Here is a 15,545-nt window from a genome sequence, read left to right on the forward strand (position 1 = left end):
GCAACAAATAACTAAATGATTACTACCACAATTAATCTGAAATATTACATATTTTATTTGTTACAAAATTATCTAGTTCTGTAGCAACCAATAGAGTATTGCACTTTAGGCAAAACATGAGCCTAAGTTATAATGCTTAGGCTCATATATTAAGTTATAATGCTCATAAAATGTACAAAATAATTTTGTTACTTAATAATAAAAATCTCATACATTATAAGGTAGCCACAATGATTAAATATTGTTTTAAACCTACAATAATAATATATACATTTAATAAATTAACAGCAGAGCATTTTATTTTTTGTTCCTATATGAATATGAATCACTCTTACAAATTAAGTTTTAGTGTTCTTTTCATTGTTTAAGTTAATATTTCTATACAGAATTCCTCCAGTGATATATATATATATATTAACTTAATTCAGTTAATTTTTTTTTTCTGATAGGGCAAATGATGTACCATCAGAATTACTTTGTTGTTTAGAAAAGTAAGATCTTTAATAAGCAAGAAAAAGCGAAACAAAAAATATGAGACTGAAGCAGTGTTAAAAAAATCACAAGGTTTAAAATGAACTGGGGATGGGGAAACTTTTTACAAAATCCTGTAAAAAGAATTAGGTTGGTGAATCACATTAGGTTAATTTAATTCAATAAAAAAAGCCCTGGCTGAGGGAAAATTTTTAAGGGAAACAAATATTGCAATTCATGAATTGCAATACTATACAGTGCAATGTTTACTTAGGACATAGAGATGTAATTATGTTCTCATTGAAAGATTGGCCAGCCATCTTTATGGATGGTTAACATAATGATATTTAAAGATAGCCAAGACTATGCCATGTTGATAAGTAAAATATTCCCGCTTATTAAATTGAAGAGAATTATTGAAAGGACAGATATTCAAATTTAAGAAAATCTACACTCATATTAATAGTTTTTTAATGAATCTGGAAAAATATTTTTAAAAAATCAGGCTGCGATTTCACTAGTTGGTGTAAAAAAAATTTGTTAATATTCTAAGCAATTCACTATTGAACAAGAGCATTAACTAAGCTTAAATTGATTACAATGGTCTTCAAGAAATCCCCTGTCCAACAATGTAATATTTTCCAAGGAAAACACATTAACATATTGCAGAATCTAATACAACAATTTGGTTCACGATGACTGAAAATTCAAGATTATAGAGATTAAACATAGAGTACCTTAAATATTAAGAGTACTTTTTTGTTTACTTTTGTAATTAATGAATTAACTACAAGGGAAAACAAGTATTTAACATGGAATAACAGAAAAAAGTAGTAAATAGTTCCCAAAGATATCAGTACAATCTAGCTTAATGATATTTAGTTAGCAGTCAATAGGTAACGTATGCTTGAATGTGCAGCTCAATTTGAAAGTGGTGAATGCACTCATGGAGTGAATGTTAGAACATAAGTGGTTTTGTACTTTCACAAACTAATTTAAGTTTTGTGTGGTTACAGACCCCAAATAAATGCTGATTGTGTATGGTCATAATAATTGTTTTGAAACTACTGCTTTTGAATTTATGTAATATGTACATGTGTAACATATTTATTTTTAGCCTTAAACCAAAAAAAAATTAATTTATACACCTTTCCTGGTGATAAACAATTAAAAAAGAAAAGGTTTCTACCACGATTCCAGATTCAATTCATAAGCAACAACCATGCTTGGGAAAAAAGCAATTGCACATTATTAAGTCAAAATTTATTTTTACAACTTAATTCTTTATCTTAGACTGAAAACATCTTACATAAATTTGGTTACATAATTATGAATCAAATAATTAGATAAGATAAAGGTTCAATTCAAATTTTACATCAGCTAATTAGCTCTTTGAATATTTCAGGTGGTTGGCTTATGGTTCCTCAGAGATTAATTACAACAAAAAGTTAATATTTAGTTCAGTAAACTTACTTGTAATTGTTTTAACACTATAAAAGTAAATCAGTTTTATTAATACAGAATTTTGAGATTGACGTTACAAAAACAAAATTATCGTCTGATGTTTAGAAAATAAATGTCTCAGCTAAAACTCAACACCTGGATATACCACAAGTGTGAACAAGTGCCTTAGTAAGCCTATCTGCTTTGGCCATGTACCATATGAGAGGTTCAACAAATTAAAAAAAAAGCTTTATAAAATAGAAAGAAAAGAAAGCGAGAGAAAAATGTTTTTCTTAAGAATAAGTTCAGCGAAAGATCCAATCACCAATTCAAATATAGATGTGCAAAGAAGATTTGGAACTATGACCAATTTGACCTACTGGAGAATCTATTTGTAGCAAAAGTACTTCTTATATAAAGTGGTGTACACGAGGACTGATCTACAAAATGATAAGATGTATGCAACAAAATGATAAGATGTATGAAACGACTCATGTTGAAAGATGAGTAACAGTACACATCATAATTCAACAGGTTTCTACAACACAGTGCACAAATGATAACATTTTCAACAGTGTATTAACAATAGGTGCTCAGACAATTCACAGAGGAACAAACAAAAAATGAATACACAGGCCCATAGCTGCAACATTTTTCTCCTAATGCTGATGGAGATTATGTTTAACAGGATTATTACAGGGAATGAAACATTGCTGTATCAATGGATCAAAGCATGATTCACTGCAATGGAAACATCCTCTTCATCTTTGCACTATAAATTCAAAATTGTTCTCAGATAGTAGGGTATGCTTACAAAGTTATGGGATTCTCAAAACTATGCTGCTAACTCACTTCATGATAACATGAATTCTGGGTTGTATTGTGATGTGGTTGCAATTCAAGAAAATGTCCAGTCCAGCCTTCTCACTAGAAAAATATTGTTACATCACAACTTGGCTACATTTGAGAAACCTATTTTTTAATGGACCTATTCGTTTTAGCAACAAATATCTTTTCACAATTGTTCCATTTTATTTTATAAATAACAGAAGAATCATATTTATTTTTTACTTTTTTATTATAATATTTTAAATGTTTTATTATATGATTTTTTGGTTTATATGATTTTTGGTTTTATTATTATATGTGTCAGTCAATTTTTCTATAATTTTATTTGTATCAGAGTACCTTATATAAATATTTTCACTATTTTTGTTTTTATTTAAAGGTATTAATGTTGTAATGTGCATGTTATTGAAAGATTTTTGATTATATTTTCTATATATATTATCAAAAATGGATTAATAAATGACTACTTCAGATGAAAAGTTAAAGATACACAATTAAAAATTTTTGTTAATAATTATTATAAATAATTCTTAATTATTAGTTTTGTTGTGAATTCTTAATTTCCTATAAAGTCAGAGTTTTGGAGATATGGTTTTTTTTCACTCTAAAAAAATGATCTTATTATCAATCTATCAGATATACATTTTTTATGTTATTTATTTCATTATACAATTTCTGTTTATAATTTATGTATTTTATTGCTCCATTTATGATGTTTTTAAAAATATTAATTTTTTGGGACCAAGGATGATTGGAATTCTTGCTTTAATGATTTCATTTGAGGTAGGTTTTTTTTTTAATAAACCCACTCCAGTTATTATTTGATTGTTTTTATTTATTTTAATATTTACATCTAAATAATTTATTTTTCTATTATATTCCATTTCATATATAAATTTTAATGTTTTATGATACGAATTTAATCTATTTAAAATTACTTCATGTTTATTATTTATAACTGGTTCATATATAACTAAAATATCATACACGTATCTGACCCACAATAAAATTTATGCTATAGACTATTCTACTCTCAAATTCCTACAGATAAATTACTGACATTACAGCAGACATGGGAAATCCCATGGGTAAAACATTTTCTTGTGTATAACAGGTTCCATTAAGTTCAAAATAATTCTGCTTACATATATTTCTAATTATTCTTATAATATTATTTATAAATTTTTGATCTTCACCTGTTTTAATTTGTTTTCTATTATTGAGATATAATCAGTGGAAATATTTGGGTACATATTAGTTATATAGAAGCTAATAATTTTAGTTTTATTATTAATTTATTAATCAATTCGTACCCATTTTTTATATTATATTTATCTTTGATCTAATTACTTTTGGTAATTATATAACTTGGGGCTGTTTTGAAATTGATTATTGATCTCATAGGGATACCCTCATTAATTAATTTTGGGAGACCTGCTAGTTTTGAGGCATAAGGTTTATATGGATATAATCTGCTATGATATTTTAATCTATTATTATAATTAAATATTTCTTTGTATTTAACTAAGAGGTCTTTTATATATTTGTTTATTAAGTCATTGTATTCATCAATTGAAATAATAATGCGAGTTCTTGTTTTTATCAGTATACAATTATTTTCTTTTAATTTGTTTTTTAGTTTATAAATTTTATTTTTATTTATTAATAAATCTTTATTATGAATTAATTTTTTAACATTTTTATTTTCAAAATTATTAATTTTATTACATTAATAACATTAAAATTAATATATGAAATGGAACATAACAGAAAAATAAAATACTTAACGTAAATATTAAAATAAATAAAAACAGGAGTATATAAAAAACCTACCTCACATGAAATCATTATAAACAAGAATTCTAATCATCCTTGATCCCAAAAAATTAATATTTTTATAAACATCATAAATGGAGTAATAAAATACATAAACAATAAACAGAAATTTTATAATGAAATAAATAATATAAAAAATGGATATCATAACGTCATTGATTGATAATATATATAAAAAATATAATCAAAAAAGTTTCAATAACACAAATTACAATATTAATACCTATAAATAAAAATAAAAATAGTGAAAATATTTATATAAAGTACTCTTACACAAATAAAATTATAGAAAACTTGACTGATGTATATAATAATAAAATCTTATAATCATATAATAAAACATTTAAAATATTATAATAAAAAAGTGAAAAATAAATATGATTCTTCCGCTTTTTATAAAATAAAATGCAACAATTGTGAAAAGATATCTATTGCCAAAATGAATACGTCCTTTAAAGATATATTTAATGAACATTTTAGATCATTTAAAAATAAAAAAATAGTTTCTCAAATGTAGCTGACCATTTAAAAAATAATAATTATAATAAAACTGATTTAGAAATAATCGAAAGAGTAAATACTGAACATGAAAATAGTTATAAAAAATTAGAAATTTTATAAAAATTGTATAGATGTTAATGTAAATTCAGCTTTATAAATCTGCAAACAAAATTTTATGGGGACATTCTTATTAAAATTATTTAAGTTGGCGTATAAAGATAAGATATTGATAAATTAATAGTTATTGCAATACTTTTTCATTCTCTTGATTGAACAAATATTTTTTCCGAATTTTTAAATTTTATTGACAATTTTTATGAAATAAAAGTAAAATGTTAAAATTTAATGTGCAAATGTAAACAGATAAAAAATTATTAAAAAAATATCACTGAAGATGGGCTTAGGCTCAAAAATATTTTCAACATGAAAAAGTAAAGGTGTTCTCTAGTTCTGTACTTTGTGAAGGGTGAAAAAATATTATATTATATATATTTAAGGTTAGTATTATGTATTTACATTAACCTCTAATGTAATCTAACTGATGAAGAAAAAGACAAAGTATGCTTGGCAATATATTTATCCCAAATCTTCTATTAAATAAATAAATAAAGAAATAGAGGTGTACATGATTTCACAGCAATCAGTTTCAGACAAGAAAAACTGAATTCTATCTCAGAAAATAAAGCAAAGACATTCATTCATTAATTATAGTATATCTTGGATATTTACGCATCAAAACTTTCAGTATGAGTCAAGCAAGCTAGAGAAATTTCATAAAATTAATATTGTTTAAGAAATATTAAAATATAAATTAGCATCTGTTAATTGGAGTATATTTAAATCTTAACATTTTAAAGATGGAACAGTTTCATTTTTTGAAATGAATAAAAGTTAATTACTTTTAAATTGTATTCCTCTAAAAAATAACTGAGCTAGTTGGTATTTCATGTTCAACTGTTTCTAGGTGTGCTTGTACTTAGGATTTACTTGATTTTCATTAGGTAAGTGAAATATATTTATAAAAAATTTAGTCTTGAGTTTAAAAGGAATAATAATTGTATTTATATGTGCATTCACAAATACCAGTATTTATTTTTTTGATTGATGTTAATGATGATATTAACTCTGAATGATAAAAATACAAAAGAATTTAAATGTTAAGCCTCTTAACTCAGAATTATAAGGAAATAATCCAAAACATTATTCCTACTTTTTAAAAAACAAGTAGCATTAAAATTAATTTATCTGAAACTGAAAATTACAGGAAATAATACCGCATTATTATACTTAACAAATAATTAGATTTCACCAAACCATTTTAATCGCAAAGAATACAAAAAAAATATAGAGGGGAATTTAAAGGTATCAAAAATTATTTATATTTGCTCCTTAGAAAGGTAAACTGGTTTGATGTTTGCAATTTATCAGAATACATATACAGTATTAAAACATTTTTAAATGAAGTCAAACACAAATAAGGTGTATATTCTGAAAAGACCAAGATTGTACAATAAAAAGAAAACGAGAGAATAACTGGATTAATAAATGACTACTCAAGATGAAAAGTTGCAGATACGTAAAAGATGAAAAGCAGCACAAATTTATTAATTTGTGCAATCTTTCTGTACACATGGTTTCACACAGATCTTATTACCTGTTACAGGTAACAAATAAATTTTTGTTAATAATTATTACAAAATAATTCTTAATTATTAGTTTTGTTATGGATTCTTCAATTTCCTATAAAGTCAGAGTTTTGGAGATATGGTTTTTTCACTCTAAACCTTTGATATCTCGTATGTCTTCTTAATATATTTTACTCTTTATATTAGATTTCAACGCTGAAAAAAACTGAAAAGTGGTAGCAAAGTTAAAAAACAGGGCACTTATATTGTCCTAAATGCTAAATGGAGATTACATTTTAATTTGGAAGATGAAAAAATCAATATAAAAGGTGAAAAGTTTCATCTGACAAGAAATGTTTTGTAGCCTACATGAAATGAGATCTATTATAAAAAAATTACTTCCAAGGATTGAATATAGTTCAACAGTTTCAGCATTTGGTTCTTAGATCTGTTCCACTAATCACAGCTCTCAATTTCTCATCTTCCATTACCTATATATGATGTATCCACTTATTTCTATATTGTTTACTTATTTAATTTATAGCAAATGTATAGAGGTCCCTTCTAATCTCATCATTTTTATACATATTCAATTTTTTTATCTCTTTGGAGAATCTCGACTCAGCTGACTGAATGTTCTATACTTTTTTTTTGGATTGTCCATGATTCACTGCAGTAAAGCAACGTAGCAGCACTGCTGTCTTATGAAATGTCTGATCAAGTCTAATCATTTTTTTAAACTAAAAACTTTACTGCACACTAGTTGAAATAAATGGTTCTTTAATGTTGTTAACATTTGGTATAAATAAATCAATACATCCTAACAGTTTCATCTACAAATGTTATTATTTTAGTTTTTGTGCTAAATTTCTACTAATCATGTAATGTATTCTTAAAAAATCTGTGCAATGCAAGAAAGGCTTATTTTTTTAATTTCCCCACCAGAACCAACACATTAATAAGTAGAACATATAGAAAAAAACTAGTTTAACTTGTACACTACGAAATTAAATGCTAAAATCTTTTTCATTCTAAACTTACAGAATCTATATCAGCAACAAAGAAAAAAAAATCAGGGAGAAAGAGCAGTATTTTCTAATTCTCTTATTTACATGAAATAATTCATCCCAACAACCATTTTTAATTGTGCTCTTTTGTGCAAACTGTTCACAACTAAAGTAAACATAAGACATTGTGATATTCTTCTTTACTTGATTACTTCCTATAATTTGGCTCTATTAAAATTATCAAAGTCATTCTCTAAATCCACAAATCCCAAGTAAGTTTAAAGCCGGTACATCTGCTTCTTTTAAATAAGTTAAGAAACCTGACTAAATTCATAACGTTTCTCCAAAATCATTAAATCCACCAGTCTCTATATTCTGTTCTTACAAATCTTTGAATATACCTTGTTACCAGGAGTTAAAAAAATTAATTCCATGATAATTAGTCATAAACCTCAAATCAGGATAATGCAGTTTGTTCATTTGAACTTCTAACTTAGATAAATGGATCCTAAGAACTTGATATTTCTGGTTTAGATTTAAATAAAAACTTCTGGATAGGCATGGATGTAGCAAAAAATAGTATTAATAATATAGTCTTTTATAAAGTTACTGAATAGCAAAAGATTAAACTGCGTACTTTATCAATAAATGAAATGAATTCATCTATACTAAAAAAAGAAAATAAAAGTTAAAGATAATATATAAGAATTAGTAAAACTAGTCAAAAAAAGTTTTAGTGAGGCCTCTCTCTCCCATCTGATAGATAATTACTTTAGTGAGGATGCATTTCCTAGTAAACTACTAATTATAAAAAAATTAAGACATTTATAAAAATACATTTTGAATTAGTTATTACATACTTGTTTCTGTTATTACTTTTTTAAATCTTTTAAAAGATTATGCATACCAGATTATTATTGTCCTTTAAATGTACATGAACTTCCTAGTGAATAACCTTATGAATAAATAGTAACTCGTGTTTAGGCAGCATTGTTAGGAACTTGCAATTTGTTAATATTTTAAACAATTTTTAAGTTTTTGTAAAAATTTAAATTCAGTGAAGTAATATTCATACAGCTTTGATGGGGTTTTTCCTATAATATTTAAGTATGTCATTCTTACTTAAAATATAATTCATTTCTTCAGAAAATTTAAACAGTTTAAAAAAATAACCAGTATTTTCAGAAATAAAGAAACTAAGTAATAACCGCATAAAAAATTCAGTAAACTAAATTTTTCTTCCTTTTTTTATTTAAATTAACATTAATTTATCTGCAGAACTACTTTGATACTTTTCGATGATAAATTACTAACAAAACTATTTTTAAATAAAGAAAATACATCTATACAATTACTTTCAAAAGAGTGAACTTGGGTTTTAATGATTTTTTTTGTACATGCTCCTAGTTAAATGACCTTATATGTTTTGGATAAATTTACCAATTCTTAACAAATAAAATTCTCTTATTTATTTATATTCAGAAAATTTCCTCCTTTGGGAAAAAAATTGTCTTTCTCTTTTTCTTAATTTATTAAATGCATGAATCTAGATTTATGTTAACAATTAAACTTATTACATTACATTTATAATCATTCATTACTAAAATTAATGAAAACAATTTTGTCTTTCAAATTCATTACATTTTTTACAAACAATTCGATGGATATTTCATTAAAAAATTAATAAATGAAACAAATACATGATTGCAGATATCAAAACTCTACCTTTTAAAAAATTTACTGTTAAAAAAAGAAGAAATTTACTTTCAACAAACTTAACTGAAATTACATGAGTATAAAAAGTAAATTGTGCTGATAGGTGATAAAATAAAAACATGTTTTTTTTGTACAAGTGTAAATTCTTGATAATTCCTTGTCACAAGCTAGTCATTATTAAGTTAATTACCACAATACTAACCTAAAAAACATGCACATAATTACTATACAGAACTCTTCTCAAAAAATATTTAAACAATTTTTTATTATACCTGAACATATTTCAATTTACACAATGCAACATGGTGCTTGGAAAATAATATCTACAACAGACTATCAAAACTGCTCTGTTGTAAGTGTTATGTATTATCATCTTTAATGTTAAATCTACTAAATTTCTTACTGAACGATTTATTGTTAACAAAGATTACTAGCAATTAAAGATAAAGCATTAGACTTAGCAAATTTCTATTTACAATCAGGGTTCCAGCTAAAACAAGTTTTACAAGTACGTGTTTTTTGGGTAAGATGTTTTATTTTGTCAAATAAAATATTTCATTTGTGTTGTATTTGATTTCTGTGTCTGTTGTAGGGTAGTGTTCTGGAAAATTTGTATAGTTTTAATTTTTAACAAGAATATTTTACTTTTACCTGACTGAAGTGTAAAATTATTATGTTTTCACAAATAACATATGTTGGGATAAATGAGAATGTCTGTTTCATTTTGAGTGCATATTACTTTATGTTCTTTATATCTTATACAATTATATTATTGATTTGGTTTTTTTTAAAATTAAAGTTGTAAAACTCTGTGGAGATGATTTTGTCTATTCCTGTTCTGTTTAACTGTCAATAATTGTATTTGTTCTGTAGTAGTGTTTTCTAGTTGCAATTGATTATTTCATCATAATAATTTTAAAGAACAATAATAAATAAGACTATACCTTTATAATTGATTTGTACTGTCTATTGCAATGTTCTATAATTCAGTTTGTGTAATGCTGGTATACCAAACACATGTTTCTGCATTTTTGATTCAGAAACATTAACATAGAATGCATAGTCTACAATGCAATATTTAGGAGAGGGTTTTATACTAATATTTAATATAATATTCAAGATTTAAGAAAGCAAATGGAATTACTTAGCGAGTTGTTTATTTGCTATATTTGATACATGTATATGTGTAGCTCATATTTTTTAACTATTAACTAGTAAAATATGTATTAACACGGAAATACTGTGCATCAATGTGGTTAATGTAGGTAAATTTAAAAAAAGATATATTAATAAACATAAATAATCATAAAATTTAACTAAAATAAATTGATTAACTGAATTTTTTTATTAAAATAGTACAGTTATAATTAAAAAAATAAGTACATTATAAAATTAATTAATTAAAAATTAATTAATTAATTAAATTAATTAAAATTAATTAAACATATAAAATTGTAGAAATGAAGTAAGTACAGTATGCGCTCAATAATGGATAAACTAATGCTACAAGGGATTAAATTAACAGCATTTGCTGTTCATGCAGATTCACGTTCATTATCAAGATTAAACATAATCTGGTTCAGGTGTTCGGCTTTTGGTACAGTTGTTGAGATACAGAACTAATCGTTGGACAGAAGGGATGCAGGCCTCACCGCCTGTGAACAGAACAACTTAAACTACACAAACTGTTTTTAAAAATAAGAAATTCAAGTGTCCTTAACTAAAAATAAAAAAGTTATTAAATCCATAAAAAACACATAAAAAAAATTACAGCTGACAAAATTTTGATAAATTTTGGAAAAAAGTGGTAGTAGCAATAATAATAAAAAATAACTAAAAATTAATATTGACTACTAAATAAAAATTCAAATTTTAAGGATAATAAACATATTCCACTTTTAAACATGCTAAATCATTAAAAAGTCCGTGAACAATGAATATCTTTCTAAGCTAAAGTCTGCATCACACATACAAATCATGCTTTATGATTGTAAAGTAAACTAACCAAATGAAAACAAAAGAAAAAAAAAACGCAATAAATAGTGATGAAAATTAAAAAATAAGATATGGTTAAAAGGCTGAAAAATATCTCAAAAGGAATGTTTCATAAAAAATTTCTAGTCATTTACTACAAGATTGTTTTATGCAAATTCTGGTTCTGAAATTACAACCAAATAATCTTGGGATGCAGGGAAAAACAATAGATTTATGAATTCCATTACGATCTATCTCATGTATTTATTAGTGTCTGATGTGTTTGTTTTATCATTTCATTTCTATTGGTTACTTGTTTGATTTATTATGTGAATATTTACAATAAATAATTCCACCATCGATGAGGTTTACGCTGTATGTGACATTTGATAACAAAAGACAGCAGTGCTGGTGAAATTGGCAATTTTTTTAATCAAGAATGAAATTCTGTTGCTGTGAGTGACAGCTACAAATATCAATGTTTATTTAAGAACACAAAACAAATATAGATGAAAAGAGAGGTAGTGAATGGCCAAATGTGTAAAAAGTTTTGACAGAAAGTGAATACAAAAATCTAAGGAAATAATTATTTTACAGTTTCTGAATTGTCAATCCTTTTCAATAACATCATGGCCAGTAATTTTGAGCACTAAAACTAAGCTAAATATAATCATTTGCTAGATTTGGTAATGAAAATTTTAATCAATGTACATATGTAGAAATATGTGGGTTCAAGTTAAACATTTTTATAATGCCATTATAATATTCAATCTCACATTATCAATATAAATAAAACTTATATTTCCTGCATAAAGGTAGAGTGAAAGGATATTTTCTGGGATGTAAGCAGTTCTTTGTATGCATGTTTTTTCAAAAAAAAAGAAAAAAGATAAGTAAATTTTAAGATTAATTTCTTTTAAATTCTATTAATTTAAGTCAGCACTACTATTAATAATTCAAAGTTTGAATGATGTTAACATTAAGCAGTATGATCCTATTTTTTAGCTGACTGGGCTGGTCTAGTGGTTAACTTGTCATCATCAGAAACCAGCTGATTTAGGATCAGTCAAGAGCTCTAAATTTCAAATCCCAGTAAAAACAGTTCCTTTTACACAGATTTGAATACTAGATTGTGGATACCGGTGTTCTTTGGTTTCAATTAATCACACACCTCAGGAATGGTCAAACTGAGACTGTACAAGACTACACTTCATTTACATTCATACATATCATCCTCAGTAATCCTTTCATATAGTATCTTATGGTGGTTCTGTAGGCTATACTGAAAAAAACGAGAGTATGATGCTATCTGAATGAATGCTTTATAGAAAGTAGAGAATTTTCTATATATTATTCATTGATATTGGACAAATGGTCAATCAATCAATGCAAATACTGAAAAGCAAGACTTCAAAAAACATTAACAATGAAAAAGATTATTTTTACATATTTTGCATCGCTAAATATTACAAGTGATTGAAAACACTAATTATTCTAGAACATAAAAAACACACACACACAACAAAGGTGGATGATTTAGTCAAAGTATAGTTTCATGTAAAAAAAAATTCTTAGCTTAATTTTGCCGATATAAGCACAGAGCATATATATATATATATATATACACGAGGTGCGACAATAAAGTAATGAGAGACTGATGTGAAAAAAATGTTGCTTACCGTTTTAGTCATGTTTAGTGTTGTCTCCTTCAAAGTAGTTCCACTCTGATTGCACACACTTATTCCAGCGCTTCTGCCATTGATGGTAACATTTCTGGAACTCATCTTCTGTAATATCCTCCAAGACCCTCGTCACAGCTTTTTGGACATCTTGTGTTGTTTGAAAATGGTGTCCCTTGACCGCCATTTTGACTCTTGGAAATAGAAAAAAGTCGCACGGAGCGATATCTGGTGAATAAGGTAGCTGTGGTAGTACTGAAATTTGTTTTGAGGTTAAAAATTGCTGTACTGACAGAGCAGTATGGGATGGTGCATTATCGTGATGCAGAATCCAATTATCAGCAATGTTGGCACGGACACAAAGAACTCGTTTACGAAGTCTTCTAAAATTTCTTTGTAGAAATATTGGTTAACTGTTTGCTCCAGGAGGCACCCACTCTTTATGAACAATTCCCTTGGAATCGAAGAAGCACACAAGCATGCATTTCACTTTTGACTTTGTCATGCAAGCTTTTTTTGGTCTGGGTGATCCCTTTGAGCATTGTTGCGAACTTTGGCGTTTTGTCTCTGGATTGTATTGAAAAAACCAACCTTCACCAGTGATAACACGGCTCAACAAATCTGGATTGATTTCAGTTTGCTCTAACAGATCGGCTGCCACATTTTTCCGTGTTTCTCGCTGTTGTTATGTGAGATTTATGGGACCATTTTTGCACAAATCTTTTTCATACCAAGATCTTCAGTTAATATTAGACGAACCGTTTCTCGATTGATGTTGTGTTCTTTTGCAATCATTTTCACGGATAATCTTCGATCAGATTGTACGATTTCACGCACCCTGGTCAAGTTGACATCTGTCCGTGAGGTTGATGGTCGTCCACTGCGGTCTTCATCTTCAACATTCGTTCTGCCTTCACTAAATATTTATGCCACCGAAAACTTGAGCTCTTGACTTAACCTCCTCTCCAAAAGCCTTCTGAAGCTTACCATAAGTTGTCGTCGCGTTTTCACCCAATTTAACGCAAAAAGAAATGGCATACCGTTGCGCAATATTTTGCGGTTTCATTTCTGTGACGAGACACAAACATGTGTTCACTTATTACAGCACAACTCACGACTGAGCAGTTGCATCAATGTGCCGCTTGGACTAGAAGTAGCTTATAGACCGAGGTCAAAGATGGTGTGCCTATGCAAGCTGCAGGGTTGCCACATCTTGCAAAGAAAAATCAGTCTCATTACTTTATTGTCGCACCTCGTATATATCCAGTGCTGTAAACTGTGGAAAATGGTTTTGAAAATTGCTTGATTTATTTCATACATCCATGAAAATACATCCATAAAAATACAATCGAATCTGTAGACAGATTCTGAAAATGAACCATATTCAAATTGAATATTGTCAGGTTACTCTACAAATAAAAATTACAAATTTTAAATTGGCTTGAACTTTCAAGCCCATAGGTGAAATTTGTTGATGTATTTTATTTTCCTACATGATGAACTCTATTGGTTTTACGAGTCAGAAGACTTTAATTTTAAAGTAAAATCTGAGAGATAGATATTTGCAACACAATCATGCTAAAGTAACAAATGTTAAAAATTCCATTTTGCTGTAAAAGTTTTTCTTTTATTAATTCAAAACTGTTCAGAATTTACACTAGTTTGTGGGATTTATAGGAAATCTAAAAAAATTTTATAACTCAAATAATGAATAATAAATGCCCAACTATACCTATACTGAAAAAAATTGCGAAAATTAAACAAAATAATTAATTCAAAAATAATATAAAAGTATAAATAATATTCCTTTGCATTATAAGCAACAGATACATAAGTTATCTAAGCATAACAGTAAACTCATACAAAGTTCATATCTTATAACATGCACGCCAAAAATTCTACTTTCATGCTCAAAAGGAAACAAAAAAAATTAATTAAAAAGAAAAACATTAAGTGCTGATGTTATTATTTAGCCTTAAAAGTAAACATAACTAATGTTATGCTGATCTTTTTCTTTTTTTTCTTTTACCTAAAAATCTTATATAATTTGATTTTTTATTTATTTTAATACATAGCTTAAAAATAACAGTAATAAGCAAGACAAACACTAGTTCCATTCCATTTATCATTTCAAATGAATAAAAAAAAAAAAAAAAAATAAATAAATATTAAAAAGTAATCTTCAGATGTTAACTAACACTGAGTAAGTAATAAGTGTAATATAAACCATAAAAAGTAATTTACATCTGTATATTATTTATACAGATAAGCATAACTATACAGATAACAATTTTGATATAGCATCATATAAATGTGATCTACAGTTTTATTGTACTGAGGTATTTTTAATAGCTGTGCAAAAAAAAAAAATAGCCACTTCATAGTTTATATTATGCATTCATTAAAACAATCACTGAAACAGATGAAAAAGAACACATAAGCAC

At 26.4% G+C, this 15,545-nt stretch overlaps 1 protein-coding gene across 5 annotated transcripts in view; it reads right to left on the reverse strand.

The window, feature by feature from the left end:
• Nucleotides 1-10,774: 10,774 nt before the first annotated feature.
• The window catches only part of Nmnat (nicotinamide mononucleotide adenylyltransferase), a 70,550-nt gene continuing 65,779 nt past the window's right edge, over nt 10,775-15,545 (reverse strand). For all 5 annotated transcript variants that reach the window (XR_012757811.1, XR_012757810.1, XM_075375948.1 and 2 more), the window contains one exon: nt 10,775-11,103. Coding sequence is in view for 3 of the 5 variants with exons in the window: in XM_075375930.1 (XP_075232045.1) it covers nt 11,012-11,103 (92 nt within the window). In the remaining 2 variants the exon portion in view is untranslated. The remainder of the gene's footprint in view (nt 11,104-15,545) is intronic.

Source organism: Lycorma delicatula, chromosome 1 (genome assembly GCF_047948215.1).
Source record: "Lycorma delicatula isolate Av1 chromosome 1, ASM4794821v1, whole genome shotgun sequence".
NCBI classification, from domain to species: Eukaryota; Metazoa; Arthropoda; class Insecta; order Hemiptera; family Fulgoridae; genus Lycorma; species Lycorma delicatula.